Below are 14,028 nucleotides of genomic sequence, written 5' to 3'. Positions count from 1 at the left end.
AACTTTTGACTCAATCGGTTGGGGAAGGGAGTTGCTCATTAAAATTACTACTGTTGTGTAGGGGTTTTTTTACAAAACAGAAATGCCAAGAGCAATTGTTTAGCTAGGAACATGTTTCCCATCTAAAAATTCTACTAAACAAAAATTCAAAAGCCTACATTATAGGTATTGTTTGGTTTAATTTTTTTTGTTGTTGAAGAAGTGTTCTCCAAATCTGATTAAGCATGTAGCGTGCTTATTTAAAAAAAAATATCTTTGGCAGATGTGTGCAGATACCTTTGAACTTCTGTTAAAAAGAAATCCTGTCATCACAGCATAATCTGAGTGGAATATACAGTTTTGATCAGAGGAGTGAATATGGTGTCTGCTTGAACCCTATTTTTAGGAAACTGAAGCATAATAAGGAATATTAGCTTCTTATTCATATGCTATTCAACACATTATCCCAGCATAAGATAAGAGCACTGAACACTTCCTCTCATAACTCCATGAGTCTCCTGTTAACTCACATCTTTTATATGCACATGGAACATAGTAAGTTACTGTTTCAAAGCAGATGTGAGTACTGTCAATCCTTTCAAGTAGGGTGAAATATAACACTATTTCAGAATCGCTTTATCTATGGAGAACATTTGTTTGGAACCACATGACTGAGAGACCCGTAAGCTGGCCAAAATCCAGCTTGAACTGGCAAGGACTAACAAATGTTGTTACCAGGAGAAATGCTGGGGGTGGTTTATAATGAAGGAAAAGGTATTTAAAGGACAATGTCTTGCACCAAGCATAAAGATAATGATAGTACAGCTCACTCTCGAATCTTCCAGTCATACTGAATGATCCCGCGTGCTTATTAAAACACAGCTAAACCAGGTCGCTATTTAGGAGTACAGCTGTATTACTCTACTAATCTATGCCAGTTCCCCTGCACAACGAAAGGCGGCTTCTGTTTCTCCAGAGTTGGAAGCTGGACACCTTCTGCTAGCACTGATAAAGGACTGAAGGAACATAGCTTCCAGTATTCAGCCATGAAAGCATTAGCATTTGTCAGGCTTAGGCTCAGCATTTATAAAGTTTATTCCTTAAGAATATCTCATTTAATCTAGTCATTAATTTTAAGTTATTATTTAGAATTAAACTCATTTTAATGTCTACTAGCACTTTGTTAGGCTGCCTTTGTAGCTGGTTCAACATCTTATGCTGATCCAGGTTACTAAAGCCAAGGGCTAGAGAATCACCATATGGGTAAAGCATGTGCCAATCTATTATATGTCAAAGGCAAGAGATGTTACCAATGATTGTCCTTGCAACAGCAGCTACTAGTCTATGACATAGCATTAGCAGTTGGTGTACTCCTCACAGTTCCTTACTGAAGTCTGTGAAGAAGAATTTAGTACTTCTCAATCACCTGCCAGTGGTCACAGGTTCATAAATGAAAATGGCACGCTGCTACACAAAGTTACTATGGAGGCTTGGAGAAAAAAAATTATACTTTTATCCTTGGAGAAATGGACTTCTTGGAGGACAGCAGACTGAGAACACTTATGTTGCTACTATCCATTGATAAATACAACCTTTTATCTGTTAGCACTCTCCACTTGGCATCCTTAATATGCACTAATAAAACAAATCCAGAAAGCAAAACCATAGTAAGAGGTCAGAATATTGATGTAAAAATAAGACAAACAGCACTTTCCTACTCTAGGAATGTGTCCAAATCAGATCTGGCTTTGGACTCGTAATGCAGTGTAGATTGAAGCTGAGATCTAACAATGGGAGTTAGAATATTTTTTTATATTTTTGTAACTACAGCTTTTTCATGGGGTAGTATTTGTAATCTAAGAAGTCAATAGATTTTATATTTGCCTTGCATTTGCACCTGATACTTCTGGAAAAAAATGTAGAGGTTTACAAGTTTCTAATGATAATTTACAGGTGTGAAAGGCTTTTTCTTTTAAGTCAGGACAGCAACTCTTACACTTTTAAATCAAAACATAATGGTGTAAATGAGTTTTTTCTAAACATTCTATTACGGTGCCTTTTATGTTTCTGACGTTATAAGGGATAACAATTTGTTCTTGATGCATCTCATATGGAAAGGTGGTGATTTCTATTGTCTATCCACAGTATTTGTATGTACTGTGATAAGCTTAATGTGCATTTTTGTGGAACAATCCTGTAAAGCTAAGAGGCTTATTTTCAATGTCTTTGAAATATTTCATTAATATCAGACAATCCTTACTTTCAAATGCATGCTTCTAGGTTTGATTTTCCTACAGGTGCTCCTTATAATGGTACTTCAGATGTATGAGACTTCCAAATAATAAAGCACATGTTAAAGAAAAAAGGTAATAGTTCTCCATTTCCTGTGTCACTGAACCAACACTTGCTGGATTGCATTATAAGGCATTTAACTTCATGTTCAAACTAGTATTTACTTTAATCCATGTACGAGATCAAAATTTCTGCATCACTCCAATTTATGGACCTGAAATTTGTCAAACTTGTTACTGCAAAACTATTCCCTACCAACGCAGAACTGTACATAGGGATGGTCTTAGTTATGTTTTATGCTCATAATTAATCATATCTTTTTATGTAAAGAGTTGTAACCAGGAGTTAAGCAAGCCAGACATTTCTTCACAGAGAGGATCAATCAGTCAGTTAAGGCTGATCAACTGTGGCCTGGAAAGCTCTGGTGAGGGGTTGGTTTGGTATTGTCGGTTGTTTCCTTTTTAAAAAACTTCTTACACGGCTTGTATGAAATTAAATTTACAGAGCAACACAATCTTGTCTTTTTGCAGTGACACCTCAGAATGACTTTAGTGGTGTTTGGTAATTCAAAAGAAAACGAAGTTTAGGGAAAGGGAAGCTAGTCCTGCCTCCCTAAACATATATGCATATGCCAGCACCACTAAGAAAAAGCAAAAGCAGGCTATTCTCTTCTTCGTATCAGGTATTTTAGTGTTTTCTGGAGCAGATTTACCTAGGGTTTTTTGGGAGTGGGTTGTTTGTTTTAGAAGCAAGAACATGGTCTGATATAAAATGGTTATATTATGAACCGTCAGTCAGATTTTTTTGTAGCTTTTTTTGAGTGATGTAGGCTGTCCCATCTGGATCAGCACATAAGGATACTGTGCCAGACACATGATACAGAAAAAACTACTAACTTCATGAAGAGAGCTTGCAACATCAACTACATACACTGTGAAAACCACTAGTGTTTTAAAACATTATCTAAATTCCTTTTTACACAGTTCCTTGGTCAATAAAGAATACAGGTTTGATCATTTGTACAAAACCTAAGATACTTACACCTCTGGTGTCATTTTTTATTTGGATGTATGTAAGATAGTAAGTTTCTGCAAGGAAGTGTACTTTTAAGGATATGGCTTTGAATGTTTTTATACATTCAATACCATGTGTAGTCATGCCTTTCTAATGTTCCACGTTATTACATGTTTATTAAATACTCTCTTCACCTGATTAGAATTTACACAGTCTGTAACCATCTGCATCAGGCAGAAGAGGTTATTCACTTTGCTAGCTCTGAAGCGCTGCATTCTGCGCATTGTAAGAGCAGTAAAATAGCTAAAACCAGACCACAGCTCTGAAAGAGCGTCCTTCCTATGCAGCAAAAAGGTTTCCCAGTACTCGCCCAAACCCTGGCAGCACAACCGCCGCCAGCCGCAGGCCCTGGGCCCGCCTTCGACACCCTCAGGCGCCGGTTACTACTCACCCCGGGGATGAAAGGGGTCATCTGCCGTACCGCAGCTCCTCATGGGCCGAGGTCAGCAGCGGCCGCTTCAAAGCAATTAACAGAAAAGCACAATTAATTTTGTTCCACCAGGAGAAAGCGCGTGTGGATGCACGTGCGCCTGCCCTGCTCCTGTCAGGACGCGAGGGCCCCGGCTTTGCGCCTGTCCTGCCGTGCCCGAGCCCCTCCCTGGGGCACCACCGAGACGGGGGACCCCAGGAGTCCCGCCCCCACCGCTGCCCCGCACCCCCTTCTGAGAGGAGAGGCCGGGGACCCCCGGGGTACCTCCCCCCCTCCGCGCCAGCTCCCGCCCCACAGACCGGGGCCTCCCGGGACGCCCCGTCCCCTCACAACCGCAGCCCCCCGCAGGGGGCCGGGGCCGCCCACTCCCGCCGTCCCGGAGGGTGTGTCCGCCTGGGCCCGGGCCCGGGGGAGGAGGAGGCAGGGAGAAGCCTCTGCTCTTACAAAAGCTTCCCGGGCGAGGAGCGGCGCGTTTGTCCCGCGGGGTGGCAGCCATGCCCCTGAGGAAGCCCGCGGGCAAGCGGCGCAGCACCGACTCGGGCGTGGAGCCCGACCGCGGGGCCCTCTCCCAGGAGAAGAAGGACCAGCGCATCGCGCTCTTCCTCAGCGACTTCGACCAGCAGGGTAGGGCGGGGGGCGGCGGCGGCGAGGGCCCCGGGGCTGCCCCGCGCCCTGGCGGGCGCCAGCGCTCCCAGGTGCTGAGGCGGCTCCCGGCGCGGGTCGGTGCGCTGGAGCTGCCTAGCACGGCGCTTCCCTGCCCGGCCGGGGGGGCGGAGGGGGCAGCGGCTCCCGGCGAGGAGAGCCTCCGGGCCGGAGCCGAGGCGAGGCGGGCGGCGTCAGGGGCGTCGCGGGGCATGCGAGCCCGCGCTCGGGCCGGCTCCGGGGCACCGTCGCGCCGGCAGGGGGCGCCGTGGCGGCTGCGGGGCCTGCGCCGTCTGGGGGCGAGCGGGCAGCAGCGGCCGGCGCCGCCCGCGGGCCCCCCTCGATCGCGGGCGGGCGGCGTCCGCCGTCCCCCCTCCTTCCGCTTCGCTGCCGGTCTGAGGCGCAGCTCTTGTTGCCCGCAGGCACGGTGCTTCTCCTCAGCCTCGTCAGGTGGCAACTTTCAGGCGCTCTGACTCCCAGGTCAGATTACCCCGTGTAAAACATCATTTTAACTTTCCTTTTTAACGCAATCTGCCAGTGCTTATACTTGGAAATATGTAACACGTATGGCAATGAAAGCCTGTTTTGTTTTAAAGCCAAGGAAAATATCCAGGAAATGAAGAAAGAGCTGGATTCGCTTTTGCAGACGGCTGAGAAGGCGTTCACGGTGGAGCTGCTGAAGGTGCCGGTTGCCATCAGGAAGATGAAAAGGAAAGACCTGCTTAGTAAGTGTGCGTGGCCTTGGGTTTGCAATGCAGACATCGTTACAGCATGGTGGACCCTTGACTGGTGTGGGAAAACCTGTAAACTTGGTGACTTCTATGAAACTGTTTGTTTTGTCTGCCGAATATTTCAAGCAGATGGGCAGCGGCATTGCGCTGCAATGCTCGGTCAGCACGCCTGTTCGAGTAGGCCGGCCTGCGTAACACAGGGTGTAGGATTAGTAGGTAACCGTGTGTAGAGTCTGGAACCTTCTTACGTGTGTGCTCTTAAGTCATCTTATTTAAAGCCTGAAGAGACAAGGAATAATTACAAGTCTCTAGTATTTTCTGTGTGTAAAAACTTAAGCGCTTCTTTCCATCTGAACCTGTTCACCCTGGCCACAGAGATTATTTTGACTTTCTGTTAATCTGAAGTCTTCTACTACTGAGCCTTTCTCATCTAGTTATTTACCTGTAATGATGAGCAAACAAGTTTCATTCTAACCTCACATTTATGCAGCAGTTTAAGCTGCGATGTACAGTCAGCATCAGATGTATCTTCTGGTGAGAAGTGATGTTTTTGGAATCCATCTTGCAGCTGGAAATTGCAGGGGCCACACAAAGATCAAACCTAAGACACTTGAAGAACTTGAGTTTACTGTAAGCCTTTGCTGAGTATGTATTTCAATGTCTTTCTTGAAAACTTGTGCCTAAATGCGTTAGCTTTCAGCAGTGCAGGGCTTGCGGGTTTTTCTTCTTTGAATTCAGGTTATATACTGTGTGACTATGCTTAGTATCCTTTCAAAGACTAAACATACTGAAATGTCCTAAGATTTTTTTGTTATTGTTTTGTGGGAGTGACTATCCTACAAGACTTGAATCTTGTTCAAATGCAACATCTTCGCTAGCTAAGGTTAACTATTTAAGCAACTGTAATCCTGAATTACTTGTTCAGCTTCATAGCCCACAAGATAAGAACCTGCAGATAATAATTATGCAAGTAATAGTATATAAACAAGTTATACTTTCTTGAGTTACAGATTTGCGAGGAGGGGAGGAAGTGGCTCTTGCTGCTGCAGTGGTAAGTGTGTGTTTTCAAATTTTATCACAGCTTACAGAATAGAAGTCTTCTCTCCCTGCTGTAAACATTTCAGACAGATTATTTTGTTTGGCTGTCTGTTTAAATAGAAGATGATATGAAAAGGATAGACAGCCAGCCATGGTGTAGTTAGGAGCATTACCTAAAGCTTTAGGGTCATCTGCAGTCAGAAATCCTGATGTTTCTGAAAAAATAAACTGGTGTTTAGCCAATCCCACTTCTGTCACTTTCTTTTGTGCCCTTTTAGTTCGCTGCCTTTTGTAGGATAATATGCATTTACTGGGCAAAATCTGTTGACTTTCTGTTGTTGGATAAACATTTTTTATTTTTTTTTCAGACTGACTGCTCTCTAGAAGACGTACCAAACCCAAAACTGGTGAGGACCAACAGCAAAAAAGGCAAGTCAATCCATTAATATATAGCTTGGTTTTTAAATTTTCTCTTTTTATTGGTTTGAACTGAGCATTTGTAAAGTGAATATTAAGCCTGAAGAATACAAGAGGGAAAAGTGTGTAACTAGAAGTATAATGTACAGGTCCCCCCAGCATTCAGTGTGGAGGATCATGAGCTATGCTACTGTTGAGATACTTCAAAACATAAGAGTTCCTGCCCTTTGGATTTATCACTGAAAATGGTGAGAAGAGACAGATTTAAGTGACTTGTCAATGCTTTACAGTGTAACAGAAGAGTTAGGAATGTCAACCCTATTTTCTCATAGGTTCCCCTTTGACCTCCTGCCCATTGAGGTTTGTCAGAAAAATACTATTTCTCTTCATACTCCAAATTATGCAGTGAGAAGGACACTACCACTGAAATGTAATTATGTTTTCTCTGGGGGTTGAAGGGTTATCTAGTGTCTTTTAACTGTCCTGTGTGTCACAGTGTCAGTGACGAACAGACACAGTTTGCTTTGAACTCTGTCCCACGCAAATGACCATTGGATAGCAGAACTGATACATAGCTGTCAGTGCGTAAATAGCCTTCAAACAAATGAGTTTGAAGTGGTGTTTTGTGCTTTTCATGAGATTTTTATTTTCCTTGTCTTTCTAATGTATTTCTAGTTAAGGTAACTACAATTGTTGAATATGAAGATGCCAAGCATATTTCTGCAAAGAAAATATCTAAAAAAGTAAGTTTATTCTGAATAAACAACGTAAGGGTTTAATAATTTCTGACCTGCTGTGAACCCTGCTACATCCATGACCGGGCAAGCCAGTGGCCTGCTGTTTGTTTAAAAAAATCAGTTGTTTTAAATTCAACGTATCTTAAGTTAAGCAAGGCTAAACTGTATAGTAAATTAATTTCATAATAAAATATGGTATCTGCACTTCTGGTAACTCATTCACACAGACTTGCAAATACTGGCATAGTCATTCTCTCTTGACTTGCCAATAAGTCTTGATGGTTTGAGGAACCATTTTTTGTTGAAACTTTTTTAAAAAACTCAACTTCATGTTTTAATACATGCTTTTCTACATTTGAATGACATGTGCATTCTTGCCCACCTGGATCTCTAAACCAAATAATGCAGGTGTATTAATTTTACCATCTCAGTCCATCTGTGCAATGCAGTGCCTCAGCCAGACACTGAAGTGTGTAGCAAGATGACAACAAAGACAAAAAGATTATATGTGGAGTTACAGGCGTTAATTCTAAGAAAGCTTACAAGTTGGAAGGGTGTATATTGGAAAGGTGGTTGTTTGTACTGAACTTCAGTATGAACAAATAATGTTTTGGCATTATGAAACTCCTGTTTTGGAAAGCATATTTGCCATTTTAATGTGTATGTAGAACTCTGTAACAGGCAGCACTATGGCGCTTAACTGTTCCTTTTCAACAGGGAATTCTTACAGTATTTTTCCCTAGAAATAGCTATCATTTTGCCTTAAAATGCCACTTCTTTTAACTGCAGTTTTATATATACATTTTCAGGTTTCCAAAACAAAATCGTTGGTTTCATTGGCCTCTGGTTTAAATGGCAAACTGAACCATCTTTCTAGGTAAGACTGACTTTTGATAACTTAACTCACCTGAACTTGTGACTGCTGAATAAAAATATTTTCAAATAAAGTAGCTGAGATTTGAGCCCAATAGCAATACGTCTGATAAAGATGTCTTCCATAATCTGAATAGATGCATGGTAGTGATGTGAACCCTAAACAAAAAAGCACCTCTAGCTGATGAAGGGATGTAGTTGTATCTCTTACTCACTGAATGGTGCACAGGTTTGAATCTATGTAATCAGTATAGATTTCCAAACAGTACTTAATGGACGTAAGTGTGTAAGGGAAATATCTTTGTTGCTCTGCTAGGACTAATGAATTGTTCTGTAATAATTTTGCCCTCATACATAGCTGAAAGGGAATTCAAGTGTCACTATAAGATCTAATAAATGAAAAAATTGGTGGATATCTGTGTGAAAATTTTTTCAAGAAGCTCCTGCTACACGTATGGCTCCAGTGTGCATACTTGTACCCACTGGTACTTACTTTGATACATTCAAATTGTCTTCAGAGAAATGCAATTTAAATAATGTATCAGTTTTTAATGTGCCTAAAAGAAAGTAAAAAATCTTAGCCAGGTTAATTACTTTTTTGACTTGGGATTACAGAATTTTTGGCTCAACAAAATCAAACTAGAGAAAGCTGCTTTGCCCAGGGAAGTCTAACTTTTCAGTCTTTGAAGGTTGATTTTATTCAAGTACACTAACACTGGGCCAAAAAACCATGCCCTTACAGTATTTTCAAAATGCTTGTGGGAAAAGAGAGACAAGAGGAAAGAGTGAGGTAAACTTCTGTCATCAAGATTTCTGTGAACTGAGTTAAAATCCAAAACTGGAAAAAAATTGTTCTCTGGATTCAGGTCAACCACACATGGCAAATATCCTGAGAACTAGTCTGGAAAAATTAATTACTGCAGAAAAAGAAACTTCCCAAGAAAGTTTTTGCACACTCAAATAGAAAGCTGTGGATGCTCCCTTAATTATACCTTAAATATACAGGTTTTGCAGCCCTCTCTTACCTACTAACACAAACTATCCTTTCATTCCCCTATGGTGTTAGATCCCATTAGATCATGTCTACCTCAGGAGGGCTTCTTCACCTGTATATACACTAGATTTCTGTCATGGAGCACTTCAACATTCTCTAATTCACCAGCTGTCTAGCTTCATCCTAATTAAAACTTTACAGTAGAAGTAGATGAGGAAGAAATAAAAAAATAAATTAAAAAACCCCCCAAACCAACCACCACTTTTTTTTTTTAAGGTCTGCTCACTCTTCTGCAAGTGTGACTGAGGCCATTAAGTCTCTTGCTTCTGATTGCAGTGCCACAAATATCAAAGCCATGCCAAAGGTATCTAAAAGGTAAGGGTCTTTTCGCTTGTTCTTAAGAAATAATTTTGTTAAATACCGAGATACTATATATCTACATTAATACTAATCAATCATCATCAGTCTAGATTTAATAGATCTTCATGGTCTGCCACTAAATTTTGTAGCAGGGTTGTGAACCAGTCACACCTCCTGCTTTGAGTGTGGGTCTTAATGTATGTCCTCATGGAGGTAGAGGATTCGATGTCCTAACTAAGCCAGTTTGAAAAAACAGAGGTTTAGAGTATAAATTCTACTCCCACCCACTGTTGTTTAAAGGTATAGTTTCCAGCTTAAATGAATTCTCAGAGATCAAGCTTAATTAAAATGTCACCAGTACTGCTGTGTTCTAAAACAAAATAAAAATAAACCAAATCCCCCCAAAAATCCCAACCAAATAAATGGACAATCAGTTCTTTGCATATTGAACAGTTAAGGTTTTCAGTTACTATCATTCTGCATACACTACAGAGTTTGGTTTTGGCAGAAGTCATCAGCTGAAGTGAGGGGGTGAAAAAATTAAATAGGTCATGAAACCAGCAAGTGGCTTAGTTTCACCTTGGCCTGCTATAAATTTCACAGGCTTGTTTCCATGCAGAAGATACCCAAATCTTACATTTTTGAAGTGGAATAGGAACAGTTGTTTCATGAAAGAAGCTTAGGAATTTTGTATGGCATAAGGCATGCCCTGTACCTCTGAAAACTAGCAGCTTTGGTATTTCGTGGTATCTCCCTCTGTAGTAGACAGATACAGCACATATCTTATCTTAAGCCCTGAGGCATGAAGTTTCTTCTTTCCAAAACTGTAAGCATTCACTGTTGATATTGGAGAGTGGATATTCTTGTTACTGAGTGGTCCAAATGTCAGCTTGCTCACTGGCCTGGAACACAGGCTTAGAAGGTTACTGCAGTGCTTTAGGGTCATAAAATGTTACCTGGCGGTCCCAGTAAATGCTGCTGATGGTTGGATTTCCTATAGTCTTTTGGCAGAACTAGAAAAATTTAAACATGATTGCCTTTCTGTTAGGTATGTTTGCTACTACTTGCATTTGCTTCATGCTTGAAAATTTCCTGCAGAGCACAGGAAGTTAACCTCAGAGTAACATTTTTATTGTATTCTAGTGCTGGACTACAACAGACAGTCTCAAGAACTGTACCTACCAGTGGAAGAGTTCAAGGCATGTTACTAAGAAGTAAATCAGTACCCCAAGATAAAACTGTTCCGTTTGTAAACATTCCCCTGGCTGATGGACAGGTATCAAACTTTTTTAAAAACAATTTTCAACTTACAGTAGTTGATGAACTGTCAATAGTCTGGTAGTGATAGCTCTTGCTATCTCTAAATGAGTTGCTGCTAAACAAAAGGAAAAATAAGTTACTAAAATTTTGCAGTGTAACAGGGAAGCACATGATTTTTCAGAAAAGCTGGCCATGCTAGTAAAAACTTACATTATTTTTTATCTTAAAACTGTTTCTCTTCATGTTTAGACACTCTGTACAGCTGGTGGAGACCTCCATAATATTGATGTACAACTACTAAATCAAGATACAGTACAGCATATTCATAACTTAGTGGTAAGCTTGAACTAGTAGGCTTACATATAAATATTCAGACACCTAGTTTCAGGTTTTCATGTGAAATACTGTCATGAATGCTAATTCTAAGTGCTTTAACTCCTCTGAGGTTAAGCCTAAATTGGTTGGTGTAAGTTGGAGGGGTGAATAGGGCAAGGGAGGAACAGGGAGGGGAGAACTGTGGCACACAGATCACGTGTAAAAGTAAATGCACTTAAATAAGCATGTGCAGTTTGGTAACTGCCTGGGGAACAACAGAAGCATAAAATCCTCCTTCTAGATTGCTCTGGTGTCTCTCCTACCATGTGAGCAAACTGCCATTTTCTATCTCATTCACAAAGGCTTATAAAGCTACAGCTAAGTTTTGATTCTTGTTATAATCTCTCTATTATTCTATGTCCCTTGCTGAGTAAGAACTATACTCCTGTTAATTCTCTGCTGCAATGGAGTAGTAACTGCCTTACCTTTGGTTCAGGGAAGTAAATTGTTTTGCAGTAGAATGAAGTGGAATGGAACTTTGTAGCACATAATGCCTGACCCTCCTGAAAAGAGGGTACCTGGGCTTTTGGATGCAGCAATGCGCAGCACTAGAAATCTATCTAGACATAAATATTAATCAGTTTACAGTCTTGCAGGTATTTAGACTTGAATGTAGCTATATGAGTTAAACTAAAGGTCTGGAACTGGTTTTGTATTTTATAACATGGATGTACATCTGTAGGTAAAGAATGGGGGAGTGCTTGCCCACTGCTTGCTTTAGCAACAGTGGCTTTTCTCTTTCTTCTTTGAATTCCTGTTGGGTAGCTTGAACTAAAATGAATTTTTCCCCCCTTAGAGTGAGCTGACTGTACTATGTGGAAAGGCAACAGCTAAACCAAGTTAATGGAACTGTCCTGTAACTACAGAATATTAATGACAGCTCTTGCTTACTGCCTCTGAAGTGTTTAGAGAATGTCTATAATGTCTTAATAAAGCCTTATACTGCCCAGTAAATGTTTTTATATAAAAGCTTACCATGTGATCTGTGTGTTATTAAATTCCTGTTATCTCTGTAAAGGATACAAAAGCAGAAGAAAGTAATTCTACTTCTCCAACTTCTTTATAAAAGGCTAAGTTAACATCTAACCTCAGCTCACAGTAAAATGAACAGTAATTGGTTGTATGTAGGAAGTAAGTTTTAACTCTGATATTATAAATGGGACTACCTAGGTTTTTTTACAGAACTATTCCTAAGTATAGAGCTCTTTAATGTCATTCTTCCATGCATGCCACAAGCAGAATATAGTGTTGGTTTACTACTCATGTTTAGTCTTCACAGTATCCATCTCCTTGAATTGTAACTCTAGAGTTAAGCTGAAGTGCAAGTTTCTAAATTCTTTAATAGCATTTTAAGGCATGTAACATTAGTTCTGTGATGACATATATTAATTTGACACAGGAATAAAACTTATTTCCAGTCTTGGGCTGTGACATGACAGTAGTGTGCAAGATGATGGGTAGCAACCCAGACTTACTGTAACTTGTGGTGTCAACCCAATTTTTCTAGTACTTATGTACCTTTGAGTAACTTGTAGGAAAGGTTTTTAACATCTTTCCAGATAAAGATGCTAGTCCAGCAGTCACTTTGCTGTGGGTACTTTAGTATTTTCAGAACTTGAGGATGCACTTGGCTTTTACTCTGCCAGTGGTGATTTTGATTAAAATGTTTTTCACTGTGGTAAAGGATGGTATGAAAGATTCCTACACTCCTTTAAACTAAAACATAAGTTTAAGAATGCACCCTAGATTAGTTTTTCTTCTGTTCTGCTTCTACCTTTGTTTCACTTAAGGAAATAAAGGTCACAAGTTTCAAATAAGGAAAAAAAGAAAGCTTTCCAAGGCATGTGAGACAAAACTGGTAAAGAACATGAAGTTAAAACACTATCAAACCTAGATTAAAGCTAACCAGAAAACACAGGAACAAACCTCTCATTCACATTATATGACATCTATAGAACATTCATGAATAGTTCTGCAATTCAGTTCTTTAACCTCAATTAATATCCATTTTCCCTTAAATTGGTAAAAGCATCACATCAGTGTGATATCAGCTTTTGATTATTGCAGGCAAAGGGATATTTCAACATGAACGATTTAATTATTCACTCCCATAATACACTAAGGTAACCAAAATTGCAATGCAGTACTGAAACCTGAACCTGCATTTGCAGTTTTTCAAATTTTTAGAAACAGTATAGTGTTAGGCATGCTTTGAAAAACAGGCCATACTACTTTGTAATACAACTACCACTCTACCTAAACGCCAAGTGAGATCCACTACAAAAATAGCTGCTAGTATTTATTCCAGCCTGCTCGTGTTAAAGTATTTTCCAAGTTGCAATTTAGAGGTGAGCTTTTTTGTGACTAACAGGCCACTAAGAGCTGGGAAAGTTTTTCTGGGCCCTGACACAAAGGGCAAATTCACAGGATGCACACTGTAATGAAGCACAAGGACTCTTCAATCAACTGAAGTAATTCTTATTGTCACCAAGCCAGGAAGCCTCCAGAACTTCATTTATGTTTACAACATTCCTTTTAAATTTGGTAAGAGACATACACAACTAAATGCCCCACACCTCCTTTACAGTGATTGTTTGAACTTCATATTTGTATCAGCCTAAGGCTACAGTGGAAGGTTATGGGTTAATAACTAAAACATAATTTTCCTATTACATCCTATTTAAAGGGCTGAGAAATCACTGCATATTAACAGGTAAGTCTTCAACATGTTTCATTTTTTCAAATAGAAGTAATCAGTGGAAGGAAGATCACTGCTAACTTCTTTGCAAACCTATTTTTCAAAAGAACATAGCCTCATCTTTTATG

At 40.3% G+C, this 14,028-nt stretch overlaps 1 protein-coding gene across 1 annotated transcript; it reads left to right on the top strand.

Moving 5' to 3' along the window:
* The first annotated feature begins 4,269 nt into the window (after nucleotides 1-4,269).
* LOC104253155 (borealin-2) lies at nucleotides 4,270-12,046 on the top strand. The gene is made up of 10 exons (XM_059825051.1): nucleotides 4,270-4,399; nucleotides 5,014-5,142; nucleotides 6,159-6,199; nucleotides 6,555-6,615; nucleotides 7,279-7,346; nucleotides 8,150-8,217; nucleotides 9,484-9,582; nucleotides 10,711-10,843; nucleotides 11,077-11,163; nucleotides 11,999-12,046. Exons 1-10 carry the CDS (start codon nucleotides 4,270-4,272, stop codon nucleotides 12,044-12,046), a joined length of 864 nt encoding a protein of 287 aa, XP_059681034.1.
* Nucleotides 12,047-14,028: the final 1,982 nt, after the last annotated feature.

This window comes from Gavia stellata, chromosome 15 (genome assembly GCF_030936135.1).
Source record: "Gavia stellata isolate bGavSte3 chromosome 15, bGavSte3.hap2, whole genome shotgun sequence".
Taxonomy (NCBI): Eukaryota; Metazoa; Chordata; class Aves; order Gaviiformes; family Gaviidae; genus Gavia; species Gavia stellata.
Note: the sequence above shows the minus strand (reverse complement) of the source record. Positions and strands in the feature narration are given on the sequence as shown.